This window comes from Pantherophis guttatus, chromosome 8 (assembly GCF_059756535.1).
Source record: "Pantherophis guttatus breed Tessera chromosome 8, ASM5975653v1, whole genome shotgun sequence".
In the NCBI taxonomy this organism is placed as follows: Eukaryota; Metazoa; Chordata; class Lepidosauria; order Squamata; family Colubridae; genus Pantherophis; species Pantherophis guttatus.
The window spans coordinates 48,475,361-48,500,328 of NC_142070.1; the positions used below are offsets into that span (position 1 = coordinate 48,475,361).

Below are 24,968 nucleotides of genomic sequence, written 5' to 3' on the forward strand. Positions count from 1 at the left end.
ATTTTTAGATTCAGAATATATGTTATACTAGCATAACTGTTATTTCTGATTAGTTCTCAGGATGTTTATGTTGCATATGAAATTGCTTTTGTTGTTTTTTTCTGTTTAAACTTCTGTATACCACATAGTCACAACTGTGGCATGGGCAGCTATGTAAATAAATAGATCTAAACTATTTTTCTGTTCTGACAACAATCTCATACTGTTTATTCTTAAGAACAAACAAACACTCATCACTGTTTGAAACATTTTATTAAAAATATTAATCTTTCATAACTGATTAAAAGATGTTATACAATCTATTCATATTAAATGCATTGAAATAAAAATTTTATATAAAGACAAAGAGGAAAAAATGTTGAAGGGCAAATGGCATGAACAAACAATGATATCCAAGTGTGTGTGTGTGTGTGTGTGTGTGTACGCATGAGGGAACAACTAAGATAAGAAAAAGACTACCTATTGTTCAGATATTAAGTCTGAAATTTTCTAGTATTAGGTAAAATGCAACAAATAATGAACAGAAAATAGCAGAAATACAAAGAGGGGTATGAGAAGGAACGTTCAAATATATAACACAAATGGATTTGTAATCACAAACTGCCACTTGATCATAACCCTACTAAAATATCTCCTACAGAAGAGCAGTAGAGCACACACAGTTTGAGAAGATTAGCACCAGATAGTCCAGTGCAGTTGAATAGCTCAGCATCCTGGGATAATCTTCATTCCTAGACCATTTTCAGCCCATTGAAAGAAGTCACACTGTTTATCCTTCCCAAGAGGACACACAAAGAAATGCTTTCCATTATTAGGACCAATCTTCAGCACTGTCCTCATAATGCAGCGATTCCCATGATTGCAGAAAGGAAAATGCAGGTCTGCCCACTGCAGAGAGAAATCATTTTCTGTTAACACCAGATGCTGAAGCCAAATTCCTGTTTTAGATGGGAAGCAACAAACTCCCCGTTAATTCTTCAAGGTAGGTGGTGACTAACAGTAATCAAGCTAAGCAACTTTCTCTAAAATTCTGTTTGCTCCACTACCTAAACTCTATTTGTTTGACTTTGTGGGAGGACAGTTGTAAAAAACTTTATCTGACTTTTGGAGGAAACACAGATTTAATTTATCCAAGTAAAACTCTTGATAGCTTATGGCTTCAAAGCAATAGATCTCACTTCCCCAAGCTCTAATGTCTCTCTCCCTTGGAAAATCTGAAGGTCAAAATGACACTGCATTGCATTAGTTACCATATGGTGGAACAGAATCTATTATCAAAGCTGAGCTGAAGAGAACAAATACAAGAAAAACACCAGCACTCATTTTATGTTGTCAAGGTCATTAGAGAAAATATGAACTCAGACTCAGTTGTGCTGTTTTATTACATTAATTTTGCCCTAGAATCTTTGCACACTTGATTAAGCATTCTTACACTAGAATTGTGTCTCCTTTGATGGTTCTTGCTTTATGTTGCCTAACAGTGTTATTCCTTCTAGCTTATAAAAGATTAAAGGAAGTATGAACATATGAGTTTGATTCACTCACACTGAGTTTGAATCATTTTGATTATGGTAAATGTATTCCTAATGTTTAGCTAATACTGCAATTTTCATTGTTCTTTTTCCTACTTGTCTTTGCTTACTGTACTATTGTTAAGTTACTACCTGACAACAGTAATCTAAAAAGCACCTAAAAGAAGGAAGAAAAATAATATGATTTAGATGAAATGTTCAAAATAAACTAGCTAGGCAAGAAAGTTAAGTTTGCTTAGAGGATAGTATGCATCAATAGAATAAAGTCATATAGTCACTTGTTTTTAGAACTGTGAAAATGAAACACAATAATTATTTTCCAAAGTACTCTTTTAATCACTCAAATACAGCTGGGGAAGTACATCAGTAAGAAAGAAATCCAAGATAGAAATGGATTAATTAATAAAACAATATTGTTATAAAGAACACTGTTATTTTAACCTTAGTGTAAACAACTAACTCAAAGCCTAACAGTCCCACTGCTTGATACAGAAAATAATTTTGTAGAGACCAGAGAACCCATTTATTCTTCTCAAAGTGCACTGAGATCCTCTTTAGACGAAGCTATCATCACAGCAATTCATTTCCCACTATGCTAAAATTAAAGAATAAGTGAAATCCATAAGTAATCACAGTTGTTTGAGAAACCAATTTATCTTTTTCAAGGATGTATGGTACTATACAAGCTCACATACTTCAAAATAGTTACACCGGGCTTCTCTTGGCAAAGGACAAGCATAAAATTGCCTGCCCTTGTTTTCTCCGTCCTTCCTCACGATGCGAAGAACACATAAGCGACTGTGTTTACTGCAGCGAGGACTGCCAGCATTTAATGTGCAAGAGCCATCTGTCATATTATCTGGAGGTGCTCTGTAATGACAAGTAACAAGATAAAAACCTGCATAAAGTTAAGGAGATTAGTTACAGCAAAACCAGCATCTTCAGTCTCAATATCACAGCTCCAAAGTCCATATAAACTCTTCTGCTTCAATGATACATCTGATCAAACAGAGCACTTAGCAATTTTATCTGCTTTACTTTCTCTTTAAAATGAAATTGAAGGACTCCATGTCAAAAATCCATTCTATTGAAATGAAATGGAAGCAGCAAATTTTTAAAAAGTTCTCTTGCTGCTTTTTAAAATAAGTAAACTGTACCATTCTGGCATTGCTAGCATAAATTTTGTACTTTCATGTAGTTTAAAAGGCATCCTGAATTGGCAACAGCAAGATGTACTAGAAAACCAATTCCTTCCAATTATATTCTTCCCCTCTGGAAAGTTATTACACGTGTCTTAGACCAGACCATGGGGATATCTATCTACTTGTCTGCTTCAAGACAATTTTCTATGCTCTTTGATCAAAGCTACTTTAATGATCCCCATCATATACCAGAGAGGAGGAAGTCTGACTGGCAGAGCAGAAAAGTGTATTTTATGAAGGTGATAGGAAAGCTTTGCTCTCCTCTGGTGTTAGCATCACCAGAATAGCTGGATAGTGTCTGTTTACAATGCACAAGGGCATCTGCCTTGACTCTTAATGTTTAAACAAGGTTAGATTGCTTCTTGTTTCTTAGGTTTAGCAGCAGCCAGGGTTTTTGGCAAATATGTTACTAGTCAAGCTCAAAAGGCATTAGGTAATTTCACTCTAGGGTACATGAATATGTAAGCAGCATTTCTCCCCAGTATTACTGTGACCTGATGGCTTTTTATGTAGTTTTCTCTCTAGACCAAGCTTGGCAGAAGCTTCTTGAACACAGCCTATATGCCATTAGACAGCCTACAGTATACACTGTTAACAAATGCAATAAAATAAAATCCCTAATCATTATACTATGGCATCTAGCAGCTATCTCTTATAAGACTGCCTCTAATAATTGTAGTAGTGTAAAGTACAATTATTATTTTTTCCAGTATCTCTTTTATCTTTCATTATTCTTAGGAAACTGAAGCTCATATTAAACAGCTGAATTTGGCATTCACCCATCTCTCATCTGCAGTGATACCATTAAGGACTGACTCATCTGTCCATTTCCCAACATGATTTATGCTACCTGGCAACATCGTCCTTCTGCCACTTACATATGGTCAGACAGGTCAATGAGACTTCACAAGGAATGGGTACAAATCACAGATTAAAAATGATAATATTCAGAAATCAAATATTCCAATCCTAACCTAATGTTCTGTATAAGATCTAAAGGTCACCATACCTAACCAAATAATATTTCAGAAGCAATCTCTTCGTACTCCACTACTGAACCAAAATATGAGCAAATTTTATACTGTAAAACTTGGGAGGGAATTTGGAACCTTCTTTAGATATCTTGTGAAAGCTACAACAGTGCAAGCAATGCTGGCCCTCTTCACCCAGATTCTCAACTTTGCATAACGAATGACAAGAATTCTACTGATGTTGCCTGTGTAAAATGTCCCTGCTTTCTCTGACATTCAGGAATCTGAGGGGAAATTGCACAGCTGGAGCCCAGCTGTGAACAGATCCACCAGCTGTCTAGAATATTCCTCTATGGAGCTATGTAGAGGTTCCTCTAGTTTTTCTTTCTGCAAGAGGGACTAAATTATCTTAAATAAGACTGCTGGCCAACAGAATGCAAATACAAAAATTTATTATGCCATATGAGAGTGGTTATTATTGGAAGCCTGAAAATTTCAATTTGTTTAAACAGGTTATAGAAATGCATTTAAAAATACTATTTTATTCCAAGGGTTCTTCTGCAACATTTCCTGTCAGTTTGCCAGAACAATTCTACATTTTAAGAAGGAAGTGAGGCTGTAACTCCTATTCATCCTTCCATTATGCCTACCAACTCAGCTCTCCCTTGCTGCTTCTTTATTAAGTGATTGGTGACTGCAGACTTCAAATATTTTTCAAATGTTTCCATTCTACAAGTACATCCCAGATATATACTGTATATGCTTTAATCTATCTGCACCTGGCAAACAACCCTTTCTAACCATTTCTTTGGATCTAGTAAGCTGCCTCGGCCACAAGCCTACAACACTTTAGGACACAGCTGCAGACAAAGTTGTTTCATGGACCGTTATCTGCCAAAATATAAGTAACATTGCACATTTCAAAGCAAAAATATAATACAAACAGTTTTTCATATGAACAATTTTACCCCTCAATATGTAGTTGAAATTAACAAACCTGTTTACAAATTTCTCAGTAAGGCTTCCAACAGATGAAGTTGAACAATCTATTTTCTGTTTCTTTGATGCTGGCTTTAAAGAATTACATTGATGGGGAAAAGGTATTGATGAATTTACTTCATAGTGGTTGGTACTGTTAAAATCGTTTCTTGAAGGATCATGCAGAGAGCCTCCATCTGGAGTTCGACTTTCACTTCTGTTACGTTCCAGTAGAATGTCTTTACCAGCAAAATCTGTCAATACTAGAGTTGCTGTCCCAAATGCCGTCTTCCTATTTATCTTAATTTCCATTCTTGATTTTCCAAAGTTGTAACATGGATATTTGACTAAGGAGCTATTATCTGTTGTTAAACCTCCATTTCTTTCTTTTTTTTTAAAGTTGAAATAGATAAAAAATATCCTGGTTAGTATTAATGAATCAACTGTTTCCATGTCTCCCTAAATTGTATAATTCCAGCAATAACACGCTACATAGTGCTTCAATTTATGATCCTGATAGTTCAAGTAATCTACTGTAGCAATACAGAAATAGTTATAGTCATAATTCTGCATAGAAATGCTTATTCCCATTTATATAAAGATATGCATTAAAGTAGTACAATGGGTCTCAGAAGAGCACTCCACTATTATGGTCATGAACATCCCCATAGACATTAATTGAACTGAAGACATGAGAAATGATATTAATCTTGGTTGCAGGGGTTTTTTGGCCTTTTCTTGTACAAAGCTGATTTTAATAACTGCTAACCAACTAAAAAGCAAAGGCAAAGCAAGAGAAATATTTGTAAAAATAAAGATAAGATGGTGTTAATTATAAATACTGAGCAAAGTGTTTGATACACAATACCCCCCAAAATACTGAATGCTATTTGGGGGTGGTGGTGAAGAAGGGGATAAAGCCACTTCTGGTTTGCTGCTTGTTCCCGCTGGACGCTCCTCCGGGATCGTCGAACCCACTGCCTGTAAGAGCCGCCTTTTTCAGCGGAATGGCGGCTCGAAAAAACTCCGTTTCCATTAGGAAACGGAGATAGAGCCGGCTGGGGTGGGTAGAGTCCTCTGCCTAATCCCAAAAGTTTTTTATTTACTTTTGGGAGGGAGCGGAAGAGACTCCCCGTATCCCCAGCCGATGCTCCGGGCTCTGGGAAATCTCTGCTACACGCAGAGCTAGGGGGCAAAAGCAAGCCTGTAAATCTGTCAAATAAATTAATTAAAGAAGATATGAGCTGGACCTCTGATCCTGAAGCGCAAGTATTCTTTTTATTCTATTTTGCCTAAGAAGTGAAGTGAAGGGAAAAAAAGTTTTTTTTTTAAATGGCGATTGCTGCTGCGGCTTGAAGAGAGGCTGAAAGGGAAACTCCTTCCGTTTTCAATTACAAAGTAGCGGAATGAATACTTTTGGCTGTAACTGAAGGCAAAATCTCACTCTCACTTCTGTTTTTTTTTTCCTTTTTTTTTTTTTCTTCTCTCTTTGAGGATCTGATATTGATCTTGGTTGGAAAAAAAGTTTTTTTTTCTCTCTTTTCCAGTAAATTTTGTCTGCGTGGAAAAATGGCACTGAGACTTATAAAACTAGACAAACAGGCAGTGGGGGGGGATTCCCCCATTAATAAATTACATCAACAAGTTTTAACTCTCCAGTCTCAGAAACCTGACTTTAATATAATAGAATTTCTTCTTGAGGAGATTGTAAGAAGGGATGAGATTGTGAATCAGCAACTTGAAAAATTTAAGTTGGAAATCAAAGAAATTGGTGAATTGGTGAAATCTAAGTTTGGCTTTTTGGATCGAAAGATTTTAAAAGTAGCTAATGGCTTAGCAGACTTTATGACTCAGTTGGAAGCAAATACTAACTCTAAAATGAAAGAAACTGAGGAGAATTTGGATGACAAGATCCAAAAAATTAAAAAGGATTTGGCAAACATTCAGGATAATAGTTCAGAAGACAAACTTAAAATGGAGGCTGATCAAAAGACTGTTAATGAAGAAAATGTACAACAGAGGATTGAAAGAGAAGTTTTAATGATCCAATACAATTTTACAGAATATGCAATTAGACTGAGAGGTTTGCAGGAAGATGACAGAGATTTAAGGAAGATATCTTCTGAAATTCTGGCTGGGATTTTAAAGGTTCAACCTGATGAAGTGTTTTGCAGGATTGACAGAATTTATAGAATAAACTCCTGGTTGGCAAAACAAAGGCAATTGCCTAGAGATGTGGTGATTTATTTTACAGACAAAGAAATTAGAAATAATATTGTCCAGAATTCTTATGATTCTGCTTTGCAATTTCGTGGAAGGAAGATCTGGATTTTTAAGGAACTCCCGCCCAAGATGTTAATGGAGAGGAAGAAATTTGGTTTTCTAGTGAATGAATTAAAAAAAAGGAATATTCTATTTAGGTGGGACGTCCCAGTTGGTTTAATATTGAGACACCAAGGAGTAAGATACCAACTGAATACTGTCGAAAAAGCGGAAGAATTTTATCAAAAAATTTAAAAAATAAATCTAACATCTTTAGGCATAACACAGGACAAGCAAAAGGAGTTGGAAATAAAGGGAAAACATCAAATTACAGAGGCTGTGGTAGATAAACTGTCTTTGGACTCCTTGGATACCCCAGCTGGACTGTCTATAAATTTGAGAGCAGTGTCATCTGATTCTAATGTGATGAACTATCAACTTACAGACAAGTGTGTAAATCACCCAGTTGATATACAAGTGATGGAAAAGACATATGAGATAATAAAACAAAACCAACAAGATCAATTTACAAAGCAGAATGACAACCGATCAGCTGATACACAACTTGTAGGAAGGAAATCTGGATGGAAATGCAACCCGCAAAAGAAAAAGAAAAGAAACAGATCTCGTAGAAATAGTAGTTTCTAAACCAAGCAACAGTGAAGCCAGGGATTTAAAAAAAAAATAAATGAATATGTGAAAAGATATTGGAGGCGAATTATCGTTTAATACTATCTTGAGGAAAGTGGCAGATCTCTGCAATGCCGTGATTTTGGGATGTGGAAAGAGCCTTACATTGTTGGATTTGAACTATCTATTTTGGATTTCTTTTACCGATAAATATATTATATCTATTTTGAGTTACAAGGCAAGAGAATCATGCTGGGGCATGCAGAAGATCTGGCTGTTATCCACTAAGATGATGGGGATTTATAATCCTGATGAAAACCACAATTACAACTATATGGAATATAATTATAATGTCACTCGGGTGGTTGTTTTTACTTTTATATATACATGAGGATATTCATTATTGATGGGGGCAGAAGATGACTGAAGATTTTGAATAAACTGTTGCACCAGGATGCTATGTTACCCTATTATGGATGACGGATTTAACAATCTAGTGGAAAGACATCAAAGAAGATACTAAATGAATTATAAATTTAAAGTTATTGTCTTTTCTCTTTTTATAAAATGGAATGTATATATAGACATATGTATATTTCAGCAGAGTGGGCAGTGGATTATATTTAGAATTGTAGTGCATGGTAATCTTGCAGGAAACTGGGTTGAAATAGGCTAGTTTAGTGATTGATTAGTTTAAGAAAAAGGATTTTTAAGTCATATATTTTGGGGAGTGGAAGAATTGGATAGAACTGAATAAATTTGGAGAAGGCTGCTTTGAAGTTAAATTAATATATATAAAAGTAAAAGTTATGTTGTTGTAATAATAATAATATTTTATAAGTTTGGGGGAGGAGAAAAAGGGTAGATTGTGAAAAGCGGAGAAAAGCGGAGTTATAAGAATACTATGCTAAGGGTCAGTACTTTGAGGAGTGAGTAAGGGCATGGTAAAATATTATGTAATTAATTATGAATTAGCTTATTGTTGTGAAGAAGAAGTCACAGGGGGGGATGGGTGGTGAGGGCGGGTTGGGGAAGAAGGGAGGAAAAGGGGGAAAAACTTGTATTTGAAAAACTTTTTCAATAAAAAAAAAAAAGAAGGGGATAAAGTTACTTTATTAAAACACTGTAAAGAAGTCTTCAGATGACAACTAAAATCCAATAATTATTGTGATTTTGTTCTAGAGCCCTAAGGTTTACTGCCTTTGTTGCACAGTATTTGTTTCAGCTTCTAGATCACCAGCTGGACACATAAATTCCAGGGGCTAATTTAATTCATGAATTTGATTTTCTGAAGGGACTAAAATCTTAGATTCCTGAGTCTGGCTAAAGAATCAACTAAGAAAAGATAATCAAGAACATACTTTGCAGCTGATACAAATACAGAGTGGAAGAGCCTGTAGTTACAGTGGACTAAAGCAGTGTTATTAACATCTGCTGCTTGCAATTACTGCAAGTTCAAATCTCACCAGGCTCAAGGTTGACTCAGCCTTCCATCCTTTCAAAGGTAGGTGAAATGAGGACCCAGATTGTGGGGGCAATAAGCTGACTTTGTATAAATATACAAAAGTATGAAGGCTATTGCTTAACGCATTGTAAGCTGCCGTGAGTCTCCAGAGAAGGGCGGCATATAAATTAAAGCAAAAAAAAAAACAAAACCAGTCCTTCACGCTCTTAGGCCCAACACTGCATTTTTTCTCATGCCAGTCATTGGATTTTATAAATTTAGTTGTGAATGCCTTCTGTAATATCTTTAAATATTACATATGTAAACCAGGAGCATTTTTACTACATTTTTGAACAACTGATTCTATGAAATAATTTCAATGTAATTGAATGTCAAAAGAAGTATTGACAAGTTCATCAAGTGTGCCCACAGCACTTCCAAAGATCTTTTCCATTTCATTGGTGTACATTACCTATATCATCCAACATGACCTGTTTTTGATTAGCCACTATTATATTCAAAAAATGCCAATAGAGTTGTTCTTTAAGATAAACATGATAGACTGCTTGTGCTTCACAGCATGCCAACTTCCTATTTATAATTTTAAACTAATTTTTAAAATTAACTTAGGGGTTTCTTGGCAGGTATTTCTGATGAGATATTTATAATGGACTGATGACCACAACCACAAAGTTGCTTATTCCTTATCAAATACTTTTCCAACAGCATCCATCATTAGAGGCATTCTTCTCGAAGCCCACAGACTATTTCAGCACTACTAAGGCAGAAAGAAAGTCACTTACAGTAGTAAGAAAAGGCTGGAAAGAATTTAATTGAAAATACACAAATAAAAAGGGCAACATGTTTTAAACAAAAGATCTTAAAGAAAATGACTTGGCATTTAAAACTTTGGAAAGAGAAGAACTAACTAAAAAAAAAAGCAAATGGAGAAAACTATTAGAATAAAGTAGACGAAGCAAAATCAGAGTAAAAAAGGAGTGTGCTTTGAAGATTAGAAGCTTAAGACTACTGCTGAATACTGCCCCAGGTAGTGGAAGGCAATATTGGACACAGCTATTGCGAAGAGAGTGGGATATACTACAAATGGCAAAGACAGTCTAAACTTATCTCCACTCAGAATGCTTCAGCATCTCAGTGCTCCAGAATCTTAAGCATTTTATGGATTGAAATTTAAAATCTCAAATATTTTATTGCTAGGATTAAAGACTTCTCAGTGCGCAGACTCCAGTATTCCAGAAATATCAATAAAGTGAAATACAGTTCTGGCCCCTTCTAGCTATAAAAGGAAAGATTTTCTCCCTTCCTGCAAATGTATTCCTTTTCAAATGTATGAAACATTTGGTTTGGCAATTCAGAAAGTGCTGAGGTATACAAAAAGTACAGAAGGTTCAAGTGAATAATTCATTCAGCAGAGGATCATAGAACAGCTGTGAAAGTATAGATTTGAGTTACAAAAAGAACATTCCATTTTAACGCAAACAATTGTTCTCTAAAGTGACTAGTGTCTGGGTTTATAATTCAGATTTTAAGCACAAGTCTCTGCTCAAGATACCTTATTTTTCTTCATCATGGTTTGTTTCAAATAGAATTTCTTCTAAATTTTCTTCCTTAAGAAACAAAATTATACCCCTATGCTGCTCTTTTACAAGATCCATAAGCAGACACTTGCCATTTTATTGTTAATTAAAATTAACAATAAGAACTTCATGTTGCTAATGGCATGTAGAATAGCAGTAATATTGGGCCAAAGTTTGTTGTAATAAAAATACAAAATGCAGTACATACGTATTAGAAAGCGTTTGCAGCAAAAAGAAAAACCATATATCAACAATAAATTATATGAAGCTGCACACACAGCAAATTAATGATATATGTGTCAATTGAAGTAAGATTTCAGACTGAACTATCAGATAAAACAACACAATCACAATGCAGAACTGAAATCCTAATGTGTTATTTCATATTACACACGTTACATGTGAAAATAAAAATAATCTTGTCATGTTACATTAGAGGTGCAAACAGGCCGTCATAAAGCACGAAATACCTTCGGACCGTGTTGTCAGGCACGCATCACATATTTTCACAGAAGGCTTGTTTAATAGAGTACAGAGTTTGCAGGCCCACTCCTCTTCTGACTTCTGAGCAACCTCTCTAGAACAAAATTCCCTGCTGAATGGCCAGCCACTTAAACTATTTCTTCTTGGCTGCCTATTGTGGGATGAAGGAAGGAGAAATTTACTGCAGATAAATATGCAGATAGATTCAGTTGGTTGAACAACCATATTCAGTGAATGGTCCTTAATGGTTCAATGCTACATGGAAAGAAATATGCAGTGTACTTGAGGTTCTGTCCTGGGCGTGGTGATTGTCAACATTTTTATAATTACTTATATGAATGACTATAAAGAATGTCTAACACCTCAGGGAAAGGTTCAAGGTTTGGAAGGATTTGATAGCCTTGAACAAGAGGCCTTTCCCAACAAGTACGGTTAGATTTTGCCCTATGTGTGATTTGGCCATTTGTAAGAAAAATGGTCTGCTGCTAAGTTCACCAGCTTGGATATTCAGTGAAAGGAACTGGACTAGTGTTATTCCTCAGAGCTCACTTGATTTTTTTTAAACAAAATCCAAAACTTGCATTAACAAAATTATCGTTGAATATTTATGGTTCTATCTTGGCAAATGAAGAATTGTCTACTGCTCTACAAATTATGCACTGGAAACAAATTCATTTTGTGTCTAATCACACTTGGCCAATATAGAATTTTATTCTATTCTGTTCTGTTCCGTTCCATTCCTTTTCCATCCAGTTGTAATGGTTCAATATAAGCTGCTGGGATTTCACTGGTTGAGCAGACAACTCAAGTAATATGGGAAGAAGAAAAAAAAATCCCCCTCAAAATTCAAACATTAAATTGTACTGAGATAAATTGTGAAATGCTTTTAAAGGTAATAAGGTAGCCCTTGACGTACAATCACAGTGAAGCTCCGAATTTCTGTAGCTAAGCAAGACAGTTAAGTTTTGCCCCATTTTACAAACTTTCATGCCACAGTTGTTAAGTGAATCACTATAGTTGTTAAGTTAGTAACACAGTTAAGTGAATCTGGTTTCCCCATTGACTACTTGCAAAAGATGATCACATGACCCAGGAACACTTAGAGTCAGTTGCCAAGGGTTTGAATTTTGATCACGTGAACATGGGGATGCTGCAACAGTCATAAGTGTGAAAAACGGTCATAAGTCATTTTTTTCAGTGCCATTATAACTTTGAACGGTCACTAAGTGAACTACCTGTAAAGACTTACCACAAATCCCCAGGCTGAGGTTTGTCATTTTGGCACTGTGAGCAGAAATAGGTCATTCTGTTGTTCTCTCCTAATCGACATACTGTGATCTTTCCACTGCATTGGTGGCAACTGGGGCGATTATACACTCTATAGTGTTTACTTATTGCCAATCCCATCTTGCAACACTGGAACAGACAATTATTATTTATGTGTCTTCAAAAGCCAAAGATGCAATTCACCTCAAATCATATTTGTCTTGTAATAACTGGAAAGAACTTACAAATAAATTGAAAAACTTTGTTTTATTTTTGGGTGTATTGGACAAAATAAATTATTTTCTTTTCTTTTCTTTTCCTCTTTCAGGGGAAGAGGTTCTCTAGTGATATCTCCCAGCTGCATTAAAATCCTCTAAACATTGTCCAAGAGATGATGGTTAAGTAGCATTTCTCCAATCAACCAAATTTAATAGAACATGTGCAGCCTGCAAAGGTTTTTAAAAATTACGTATCTCTGCTCTAATAAAAGTTCAAACATAAAACATCATATTTCAGACTAGGTTAGAATCCTTTATCTGGAAGTGCAAACTTTTCTTCAGAAAGATAATTTTGATTATTTGGAATATTATATCATAGGATTCTTCTCTCTGGTATCCAAAGACATAGTTCCAAAAAGGCTATTTTCACTATTATTTAATGTATAAATTCACACATTTTTAAAACAGGATTGTATTTAACAATGTACAAGAGACAAAAAAAATCCTTTCATCAGTTAATGGAATAATGCAAAAAAATAAATAAAGTAACAGTTACTTTAAGGCTGTATATTCAGCTTGTATTTTTTTTCTTTTTGCCAAACTCTTAGAAAAGAATTTTTTTCCTACCTTATAAAAGAGAAGTGAGAAATCTCGAGTCATTTTCACCAAATGGCATATTTGCTCATCTGTTAATTGACAAACCTGTAATTTGGAACATTGGTTTTAAAAAGTACAGTGAAGCTTGGGTTTTTTGCTATATAAAGTGTCTTTCATTAAGGAGATTTTGATGACCAGATGATACACGAACCTAACTTAATAATACAGGAAACACTGACAATAACAAGCCTACTTGGATTTTAATACAGCAATCCTATACATGAAACTAACCTTTGAACCACTACGTATAGAATTGCTCTATAAATATGATTAAGGCTTCATTTATGGAAGTTTTTTTTGCAGCTATGCAGTAAGTACTAGACATCCACAATGGACTCATGATTATGGAAAATATAATTGACTTTCTCGTATGATACTCACATTTGTTTGTATTTTAACATTTTCTTATGAAATTGGTAATCACTGGTCAAAGACCATATGATTTTGATTCTGAATATAAATGATCTATTGGGATTATCTATGGAAGGTAATGTTTCAATGAATTCCTTATGGAATTGTAAACCTTTTATTTACAATGTAATAGAACAGTCATTGTGTACTTTACAATTTTCTTTTAAGAGCTCAAGACCTAAATCATAATAAGTAAAATGTAAAATACAACTGAAAGCAGCTAGAAATATTTTACATACTTTAACAATTGGGTGTAGACCACTGTCATAAAGTGCTTCATTCTTTATGATATTTCCCACTCCAGGTAGGATTGCCTGATCAAGCAATACATCACATAACATACGGCCCTTTTGCTTCTTAATCTCACTTTCTGCTCTTTGGAAGCTAAATTTTGTACTGCAGACATCTAGATCTCCAAGCATTCTAATTTTTTCTTCACATTCAACTGTGTTTCTGTAAGATTAAAAATAAAAATGATTGTCAGACCATAACTGCCGAGAAGGCAAACTCTGCCTAAAATATAATATCTTATGAAGACTAACCACCACTTTCCCCAATGGCCTCCAAGAACAGCCAAATTTTCACTGACTTTCTTAATGTTATCAGATAATACCTGCACGGGTCTTTGGATGGATGCCATTCCAGAGGTCAGGATTGCAACAGCGAAGGCAGGCTTTCTGAGTGCTAATAAGTGATTCTGTTTTAAAGGATCTGAACCATACTTACTCTGCCCGACTTCACTGGCCAGGCATAAACGGTAGTTGCTTAATTGCACCACACCGGCATAACACTATATATCCATCACTGCCTGCAGCACTGCATTCTGGACTAGTTGTAGCTTCCAAAAGGTCTTCATGGGCAAGCTATGCAAAGCACATTGCAAGAGCCCATTGTGAGGTGACTAGAGAATAAGTGTCTGTCTGAAGAATCTTAACAGGTAGACTACATAAGTTTCTGTGGTGCTTTAGCCACAACATCAAGCTGGAGCTATGAATCCAAAATGACTCCATGGGGTTCATACCAGACCCAAGTGGAGAAGTATAAACCAATTCAAGATTAAAGAAAGTCCCTGGAAACAGTGGTACAAATTGCTACAGCCACTCTGCATTGGCAGAACACAAACTGACAGATAACATCCCTTTGTGGTTTTATGAAAACATTAAAGAATTAAGTAGATATGGAAATTGTAAAAATGATTCAAACTATCAAAACCAAGCTGAATTGAGAAGAAAGCAGCAAGAGCCTTGAACTAAAATAGAAGGCGGGTGGAGGGGAATGGTTACTTTTTGTTTGTTTTAGCTTTTACCTTCTGGACCGGAAAATGAAAAATGGGTCAAGAGGACAAGATTTAGCAAAGACTTAGGTGTTCTCAGAACAGCCGATCTCTCAATCATAGAATAGCTAAATTCAAAGATAATTCAACAAACAATGGTTTATCAGTAATAATACGATTATCTGGGCCTTGGATTTTCATAGCTTTCCTATTTTTCCTCCTTTGTTGGAACACAGAGAAATCAGTTTTAGTTCTTGTTTTCAATTAACCATAATGCCTAAAGCAGAAATCATGTCATATGTAAATATATAAGCTGTGGTAAATTAAAAATAATTAACCCCATAAAACATAACAGGATATAAGTGAATGGGACTTACTCCCAAGTATGCTTGCAAAGAACTCAGTAGGAATGATTTCTTAACAAGCATGATCAAGAGCAAGCTGTTAATCAACGTATAGGGGATTTAGAGAGACACAGAAGTAAGGCATGCATCTATAAAGAATATTTGCCACCTGCTCATTTTTATAATACTCATGCTAAATATTAATAGCTTAAACAAAATCTCTGCTGGCTGATTTTTAGGTGCATTTTTAATCAAACATGTTTTAAAAATCAATTACTCCAACTTTTTTATGAATACAACACTAGAGCTTAATACATACAAACATTTATGAGTAAAAGGGGATTGTAACTTATGATAGAGATTGCCAAGTATGAATCAAGGGAGTGGCTTTTTGTCATTAAAAATACAATTTAAACATGCAGTGGGATTTTAAAAACCTCTTTTCTCCATCCAGTCACTATCAATCTATATAAAGCAAATGAAGTGAACTACTAGAATTAAGCATATTTTCAGTAGATTTAAGCAAGCTCCCCACTGTTGACTTAGAATGGTAATATTTTCCTTCCTGCATGAAAGATATTCCAGTAAAACATATGTTGCTTTACCTAAGCTCTACAGTTGCATCGTAGAAACAAATCAAATCAGTAGTAAATTGTATTTCTAAGGCTGTTAGTGCTACACTTCTGTTTTGGCTTGCATCTGGATTTATACGCATAGAACCATTCATGCCAAAGTGGATCCTAGAAGAGAAATGTATTTTAAAATATATCTTATTCAGAACTACTTCTACTTTTATGACTACTCAAATACAATGATAATCATAAATTATCCTGGTTGTGATTAATAGTATGCTATAATTGTTGCTCTAATTCCATGTGGCCTTCAGCCTAATACCACCACCGCCACTACTCTTTCTTTCTTTCTTTCTTTCTTTCTTTCTTTCTTTCTTTCTTTCTTTCTTTCCTTCCTTCCTTCCTTCCTTCCTTCCTTCCTCTCTCTCGTTCCCTCCCTCTTAACTAGTTTTAAAAAGAGATGATTTTTTCTTTTTAAGTGGAGTGATAGTAGGGAACAGAATGTGACCATTAGATCCCAAACAGTAAAGTACCCTCAATATTGGCATGTGATTCAACAAATCATGCCTGCAAGAATGTGTCTGAAAAGTCACTTTGTGTGAGATGTGTGACCCTATAAATTTGAGACATAAATAATAAAAGGAAGATAACTATTAATGTCAATCTTATCTTAGCTCTAGAAATTATTTGGTTGGTTTAAGCTAATTCATATAAATATCTAAGTGTGGGACAGCTAAACTAAAAATTTATTTACTGGAAGATTTAAGCATTCACATATGATTTTAGTGGGGTCTAAAATACAATGGGTTTGTTTGGCTCATGACCCACAAAATGGCGGAGGAGGCATCTATTTGCTTACTGTAGAACTACAATTTTATGCTAAGTCATGTTCATAGTTATGAAGTTCATAGTCTTTAGTATAGCTAGTATGATCAAATGTTTACTTTGTATCTGGGCAAGAAGAAAATAATATTCTGAGAAAGATAAATAAGTCACAATAATTCCTTTGAATTATACAAGGTAAGAATATATCTTTCTCACCTTAAGGCTTTTTCTCCAAAGAATATGAAAAGTTCTTTCCCCAAAGTTTCCACGCCACAGTACACACATCCATTAACTACCTTTAAGAAATGTTGGCACAAATTCTTATTTCCGGTAATCTAAACAGTTTGAAAATATTAACAAAATAAATGTTAGGAAAGAAGTTTAAACTTTGGTTTCACATTTATCCATTTATGAGACATAATTCATTACAGGTAGTTATCAATATACAATTGAGCCCATAACTTTTGTTGCTAAGCAAGGTAGTTGTTAATTGAGTTGTGCCTTATTCCATGACCTCTTTTCTCACAATTATTAAGTAAATCACTGCAGTTAAGTGAATCATATGGTCACTAAGTGAAGCTGGCTTCCCCCTTTGATTTTTCTTGTCAGACGCTGACTGGAAGGTTAGAAATAGCGATCCTATGAACTCAGGACAATGCAATTGTCATATACCATATTTTTCAGACTATAAGATGCTCCAGACTATAAGACACACCTAAGTTTTTGGGGAGGAAAACAAGAAAAAAATATCTGCCTCTGCCTCCCAGCAATTTGCCTCCTTGCAGCAAACAGTAAATAACCTGGTCAGTTCAGCACAGCCTGATTTAGCACGAGCAGCTGATTGGTGGTTAGATTGGTCTCCCAGAATACCGCCTATTGGCTGTTCTAGGCTGTGGGGATTGCCGCTGCCACCTATCACCGCCTCCATGCACTCCATTTTAGGCCTCTGCATGCCCCATTTTTGGCCTGTTTGAAGCAGCAGGGAAGCCGCCTATCCCCGCCGCCTGGAAGGGGCCAAAAATGGGGCATGTAGAAGCCAAAAACGGGATGCAGGGAGGCTGAAAATGGGGCGCGCAGAGGTGGCAGTGATCCCTGCAGCCTGAAACAGCTGATAGGCAGTATTCCGGGAGGCCAAGGCCGAAGGGTGGGGGCTGGCAGGTGGGCGTGGCTTCAGCAACATTCACTTTATAAGATGCACAGACATTTCCACCCACTTTGGGGAGGGGGATGCTGCAACAGTCATGTGAAAAAATTGTCATAAATCACTTTTTTCAGTGTGTTGTAACTTTGAACAGTTACTGAATGGTTGCCTAAGTCTGAGTCAGTACAAAACAATGCTGACAAAATAGTTGATGTTTTCTTTGTCAATTCCTATTCTACCCTGGCCGCATCTATTCTAAATCATTGCCAAAATGATTGGTTTGCTTCTCTGGTTTTGCTGCCATTACTTTTCAATATATCACAGCTATCATCGAAAACACCATCCAGTGCTTTACAGCAGGAATCCAAAAGGTCTCACTGAAACTCTGCTTAAACTCCGCTTGGCTGGCATGTATCCCTTCTTCCATATCCCATTTGGGTATCACCCAAGTTAAAATAATTAACATTATAATAATTAAGAATCACAAAACATATGGAAAGACTTCAGGGCAGAATAGGCCCAATGGAGCTAAAAACAGACCTCATTATGGCTGTATAATTATTTCTATCCAAGAAAGCAGGAATAACTGAAGCTGGCTAGCTTTTGAGGAACAGGATTTCATGCTTGGCAAGAAAGGCAGTGACTGAATATAGAGACTTGGCAAACAAGTGCAAATTTGTCTCCTCTTTTTCCTTCAAAAGAAAGAGTTGGGGGTCTGCTGACCTGTCATCTACCTAGTTGGAAGCCTGGAGACATGTTGATGTCAATATTATGTCTGCTATTAAAAAAATCTCATTGATGGCTGCAAATGATAATGGCATATCATAGGAATTGCTGAGGTCAAAGCATGATTGTGTCGTAGCTAAGTGCAAGTAATGAAAGAGCCACAGTATTCATAATATCATTCAATATAGATTCTATAATATCGATTTGTCTGTCTTTTATTTTCATCAGGTGAGGCCCTCCTATGCCAGTACCGTCCGGAATGTTATTTTTGTGTAATCTAAGAACAAGACCTTTTCCATTGTGAGGCCCACTGTGGAAAATTTTCATGTGGGAACCCAAATTCAAATTATGCAGAATCTGAAAACTAATGTCCTACTTATAAACACTGGCTATTGTTTTATATGTGACTACTGTGTAGAAGATACTGTATATATTTAATATTGTATCCTATAGAGATATATGGCTTGAAAGGTGATTCATTAATACTTTAATAAATAACAAGTTTTGATAAAAGTGCTAACATAAATGCTATTCATAGCTATGCTCATAGTTTAGAAGCTGGATATCAATGAATCAAGCAGTTCTGGAATTGTTAAAGAAACCATATTTAAATACTATTCTCAAGAGTTGTAGTTCTATATCTGAGACAAGGAAAAAAATCTTTTTCCCAAGCAATTCAGACAGAAAACTTCAGGAAAAAATATGGAATTTGAGGATATTTTCAGATACAATACAGATTCTACCTTATTATTTCATAATCTATTTTTATAGTTGAATACCTATATAAATATGTAAACATAGCTTGGTAATGAACTATATTAATATTTATTTGCTAATTGCCTATGAAACTCATAAACATAGGAGAAAGGAAAGGAAATTTATCCATTCGCTCCGAGCAATTGCCACTATTGACAGAAAGTCTAAAAATTCAAATAACTAAATAATACTGCTTATTTAAGTTTTAGGTTGATTTTAAGGGACTATAGGAAAGTTTGTTTTCTAATATCAAAATTGCAATTGTGAGGTAAGAGTGTTAGGCAAAGATTCCATATATACAAAATGCAGATATATTTTTCTTAATCCTTCAGAAATTATTTAGAGGAAAAAACCATTTGAAAATGTATTTTAAAAGCAGAACCCAAATTTCATGACATTTAGCAACTCATTTAGCAATATTTTAGCAGTATTTGCCATTCTACTATAATATGCTGACATTCTTTATGAAGTATCTTCCCAGCTACATACACAATAGTAAATAATTAAAGGCCTCAAGATTGCTGTTTTTGCAGTTGCTAATTTCCTTTTGAATTTTTAAATGCCTTTGTGAAATAAACATGTTGTAAACTGAAGGTCATGGTGTAAGTTGATTATTTCAGACACGATTAGACATTGGCATTGGGTTCATGAAAGCAGAAAGTGAATAGGGATAATTTTAAGCTTTCTTGAATATAATTTTTCAGTTCCAGAATCAGCTGTGAATAGCTAGATGTAAATCAATGGAATATCACAGGAATAGTTTCTTAGTATTTTCCTCTTAAGTGGTATGATAGATCATTGCTTTCTTTTTTCTTTTTTTTGTTGCATCCACTTCTGCAGCTTCTTTGATCCCTATAAGAGCTTCCCTTCCCAGCAAGTGGTGATCAGGTAGGAACACATCTCACAACTGACTTAACCATGAATATTCAGGCACTCAATAAAGCAGACTAGAAAAATATGACAGGGCTTTCTTGCTGTGAATGTTACGTATGAGTGAAGCTCACTTTTAAACAAACAGTAGATTGATGATATAAAAATGTTCCTGAATTATATATTTCTACAGAGTGAAAATGGTAGAATTTCATGCTTTCTTGCTGCTACAATAAGGAAAAACCACCCAATCCACAAAAAATGAAAGTTTATAATCCACCCTTTGTTGAACCATCCTCTTAACCATGACCAGAATACCATAGGTACTCATACTGAATATTAAGGAAGAATTTTAAGTGGACCAGGAAGAATTTTGCTGGACAAGCTGCTATATGTGCAGACTGATCTCTGATTAAATCTAGCTAAATATCCAGTGTTCTAGGATTTTGTTATCTAGCAGTGGACCTAGTCATAGGACTATCTGTGAGGCAAGATAGCAATACCAGGACACATTTAATGTAAACGTACTTGTAAATTATCTACAAAATAGTAGCACTGAGATATTTAAAATGGATGCCAAACATGACCTTCAGCTACAATCAACAAACCAAAATATAGAATCTACCAAATATTTTCCCCTAGTTAAAAATCCATGAACACTTTGTGGATCATGTTCCCACTAATGACACTTCTTTGCCTGCATTCAAACAAAGACAGAGGCAGCAATTCTCTTGGTATATTCATCCCACCAACCAGAATTCAGGCTTAGCTTCACAGCTCATTAATCCAAGCTGCTCATTTATATTCCAACATCTTTCCCCCTATAAAGTTCCACAAGCCCCAACAGGGTAATTTTATGCTGGCAACACTAGTGATCAAAACTTGCAGAGAAGTGGCATGCTGTGTACATGGGAAGCAAAGAAAAAAAAATCCCCTTGTCCTAAGCCTTTATACCAGTAGCATTCCTCATTAGCACATTTTTAAACAAATAAACAAGTCCACCCACCCAGTTTATATACATAATATAGATATATATGCCAATTTCTGAATGTGATCTTTCCGCATGCTAACGACAGATAACTATAGTGGATGTTGTGCAACTGACTCCTTTATAATAAACAAATATAATAAAATTGCCATCTTTCTAATTAGACTGAGTGACTGGAGGACACTTTCCTCATTATTTCTTACATGTGTTCAATGTTTGCCGGAGTTCTTCCAACTCTTCATATTAATCAGACTTGTTATGGTTGATTTATTATGTTAATGGCAGGAATATATTACAGATGTTGGTTATTTCTTTTTAAGTGTTTTGTGCAAGGAGAGAAAAAAGCCACACAAAAAAATCCTGCCAGAAAAACTCCGATAGTCAAAACGTATGATTACTGAGAATGAGATGACTATGCTGCTTATGTTAACCTCATATCAATCAGTTACGTCTTTTGCAATTCTAATATGCAAAGAACTCTTGTGATAAAGGATTATTTACTAACTGGGCAGCTTGCATATGCTTAATCTTTAAGAACAAGATACTGGCATAGAGGCTGTCAAACTCCATAGTAGCCTGCAAAACATCGCCAATCAGATGTAGATGAAATTCAGGCCAGGCTCGCCATGCAATTATTAATGAAAGAACCAATCGGAATGCCTAAAATTAGAGTTACTTGAGCCATGCATGTACTCCTTTTCCACTTTATAAGTTGTAAATAGCTTGGATTCAATAATTAATAGATTTAATCCAACCGTAAAACAAATACTAAGGATTAGACTAGCTAATCTTAAATGGGTTACCTATTGTCTATTGAATGGCACTGGTGTCTTCGCAGAAATGATTTAGACAGGAACCCTAGCAGTTAACAGTCTATTTCTGCTACTCTGGATTTTAGTCATTAACAGTATTTGTGAACAAGTACCTGTCTCTGAACGGTATGGGAACCAACCTGCTACTTATGAATACTTTTTACTCTCCACAGACTTCATCCCAGGGCCTGAACCCAAATTCTGGAAAGTCCAATACCAGAGCATGATTGCCATAACCAGTTTTCCTCATGTAAATAATGAGTTAGGGCAATTAAACAACATGGATTCTTGGTCCTAGCTAATGTTATTAATTTCATATTTACAATTCCGCACAAAAAAGAACATGCTTTGAAAGATTCCATCATTCAACAGGCACTCGGTGTGGTTTGCTGCCCTTGTCTCAGGGAAGAGCGCAGAATGGGAAGTTGCCCCATCCAGCTCTGGCCTACCTAATTGCAACCCAACAGCTCGTGGGGTGGAATGTCAAGTTCTTGCACGACCCTCCGTGGAAGAAGTTCGGACGCTACTAACCCTATCGGAGACGCCGTCAGCGGCTCTTCTCTTTAAGGTTCCAATTTGCGGCGCAGATGGGACCACTGCAGTTCCCCGCACACACCTCACGGTTTGACCCGGGGCAATTCGACCTCTGATTTTCTCCCCGTTCAGCTTGCAACCGGGACCTTCCACCATACTGGAAAAAAAAGGAAAAACGTCTGACGAAGCTTTGTTCAAATTTCGCGCCGCCGCTCCTGCATGGCTGTTTCGCACAAGCCAAGGCCGCCCCTCTTTCGTAATTGCTTTTGGTGAGCTCACAAACACAAGCAGGGCGAGCGCGTGGGAGTCTGGCCTGAAAAGAGCTTTTGAACTGCAGGTTCCGGATGTGAGTCTTATTTTCCTTTCTGAAGCATAATATGTGCTCCTTCTCATTCGAAGTTCATGGGCAATGTAAAACAGTCGAACCTCTTTTCTGCCAGTAAGAAAACGAAAATAACTTCTCCCTGCATCCAAGTTTTGGATTGCCTCAGGTTAAAGGTTTCTTTTGGATTGTAAAATATATTGAGATTTTTCCCCCCCAGTAAAGGTCATCTCAATCTATTGTACTTTAACAAGATTGTTGTAAAAAGGAATGTGACTTGTGGTCGGAAGAAAGGTGGAAATTAAAAAAAGGAAAAAAGGAATCTTTTAAAAAGGAGCAATTGAAGCTGGCTATTTTAATTGGGACAATCAGATTGTAGAAAAACAAGTCCAAGCTTTACATTTTGTAAAACGTCCAGGTTCATTGCTCCTTTGCATTTGTTAGATCAGTCTCCCCATCAGTCTCTCCTTTTAAAATGACTCTGAATCGGGCTTTCTGGTCATACTAACTGATGCTCCTATCTCAAGGCCCTAGGAGGGGACAAGAAATGGGAGAAACTGTCAACACAGCATATTTCATATTTTATTTTTTAGATTACAGATAGTCCTCAATTTACAACCATTCATTTAGTTACCATTTGAAGTTACAATGGTTCTGAAAAAAGTTATTTATGACCTAATTGTAAGTTTTTCAGACTTACAATTGTTGCAGATCCCCATGATCAAAATTCAGACGCTTATCTCATATTTCTGATGATTTCAGTGTCCCCAGTCATGTGATCACCTTTTGCGATTTTTTTTTTTGACAAGCAAAGTGAATGGAGAAACCAGATTCAATTAACCATGTTACTAAATATCTGCAGTGATTCACTTAACTTGGCAAGTAAATTCATAAAATGGGACATAAAACTGTCTTGCTTAGCAACAGAAATTTTGGGCTCAATTGTGGTCATAAATGGAGGAGTACCTGTATTTTGGTAGTTTTAATTTGTGTCATATAATGCAATTCATTATATATGTGAGTATAGTTATATTGTACTGTTTTGATCACATTTCTTATTGTTTCTGAAATAAGATCATAAAATCACTTTCCTAGATATTATACATATATGGTGGAAAATCAGAGTATTCTGTTTCTTACAGAAGATTTATTATATTGGGATGTTTGAAGCAAAGAGATCTCAAGTTGCCCCCAAAGATTATTAGAAACCTGGCTGTCACCAGCAATATTCCAATATGCCTTGGGCCATAAATGTGAGAAGTAGTGTTTGTAGAAATAGTACTGTAATCTCATCCCATCAAATGTGGCTCTACTTTGGTCAAATGTGCACTAAATCTAGTCTTAGAATAATTGAAGAGCTGTCCTTCTCTGCATGCCTGTTATGTTGCTCTTAAAGAAAATTTAGACTATATGCTTGTACCTTCTTCCCACAGATTCCTCACAACAAATAGTTGCTACATGGACAAAGAAAAAGTGCCTCTGCTTTTACAGAATGTACAAAAAACTTAAGGATGCTTCTGAATTGATAGCTAGTAATGCTGTCAGTTAAAATGTGCTTTACAACTCACATGCGTGTGAAATGGAAAAAGTAGGATAACGTGGAAAGCTTAACAGACAGAAAATAATGTTGCCTGCATCTCTTTCACATTCCATGAATGATGTGAGGCATTTTGCACAATAAAATGAAACAATATTTAGGATGTCAGTTAGGGGCCATATCATGTGTCGGGGGTGCGCACACGCTGTTTACGAGCAATTGCGCACTCCGGCCCCCAATGCACGACTCGTATCCTGGGTTGCGCAGAATCTCAGGCCCAGGGTCTGCGGCTGATGTTCTATAATGCCAGGTCGGTTGTTAATAAAGCCCCCCTCATTTGTGATCTTATTATGGAGGGGGGTGCAGACCTGGCAGGTATTACGGAGACCTGGTTGGGCCAAGGGGGGGGTCCCCCTCATTGAAATATGCCCACCAGGTTTCCGTGCATTTCATCAGCCAAGGCCCCAGGGGAGGGGGGGGGGAGTGGCAGCGATTATTAGGGAAAGTCTTTGTCCAAGGGAGACCACTATTCCTCAGATAGCCGGATGTCAGTCCCTTTTTGTGAAGTGGGGCTGTGGGGTGCAGATTGGTCTGCTGACTACGTACCTGGCTCCCT

General features: G+C 36.0%; 1 protein-coding gene and 1 long non-coding RNA gene across 4 annotated transcripts in view; one reads left to right on the forward strand and one right to left on the reverse strand.

Annotated features, from left to right (window-relative positions):
• Positions 1-235: 235 nt before the first annotated feature.
• Positions 236-23,292, reverse strand: NEIL3 (nei like DNA glycosylase 3). 2 transcript variants are annotated; one of them, XM_034442693.3, is made up of 10 exons: positions 22,491-23,292; positions 16,883-17,001; positions 15,875-16,009; positions 13,892-14,105; positions 13,212-13,286; positions 12,350-12,516; positions 11,088-11,251; positions 4,703-5,069; positions 2,228-2,402; positions 236-888 (listed from the first exon to the last, which is right to left on the reverse strand). In XM_034442693.3, the coding sequence occupies exons 1-10, from the start codon at positions 22,884-22,886 to the stop codon at positions 706-708; spliced, it is 1,995 nt and encodes a 664-aa protein (XP_034298584.2). In that variant the 5' UTR covers positions 22,887-23,292; the 3' UTR covers positions 236-705. The 2 variants fall into 2 exon arrangements, with proteins under 2 accessions (XP_034298584.2, XP_034298586.2); XM_034442695.3 differs by having other exon boundaries at positions 236-938.
• LOC117680145 (uncharacterized) overlaps positions 22,770-24,968 on the forward strand; it is a 112,450-nt gene continuing 110,251 nt past the window's right edge. For both annotated transcript variants that reach the window (XR_009621193.2, XR_004595543.3), the window contains exon 1: positions 22,770-22,839. This is a non-coding gene — a long non-coding RNA (uncharacterized LOC117680145). The remainder of the gene's footprint in view (positions 22,840-24,968) is intronic.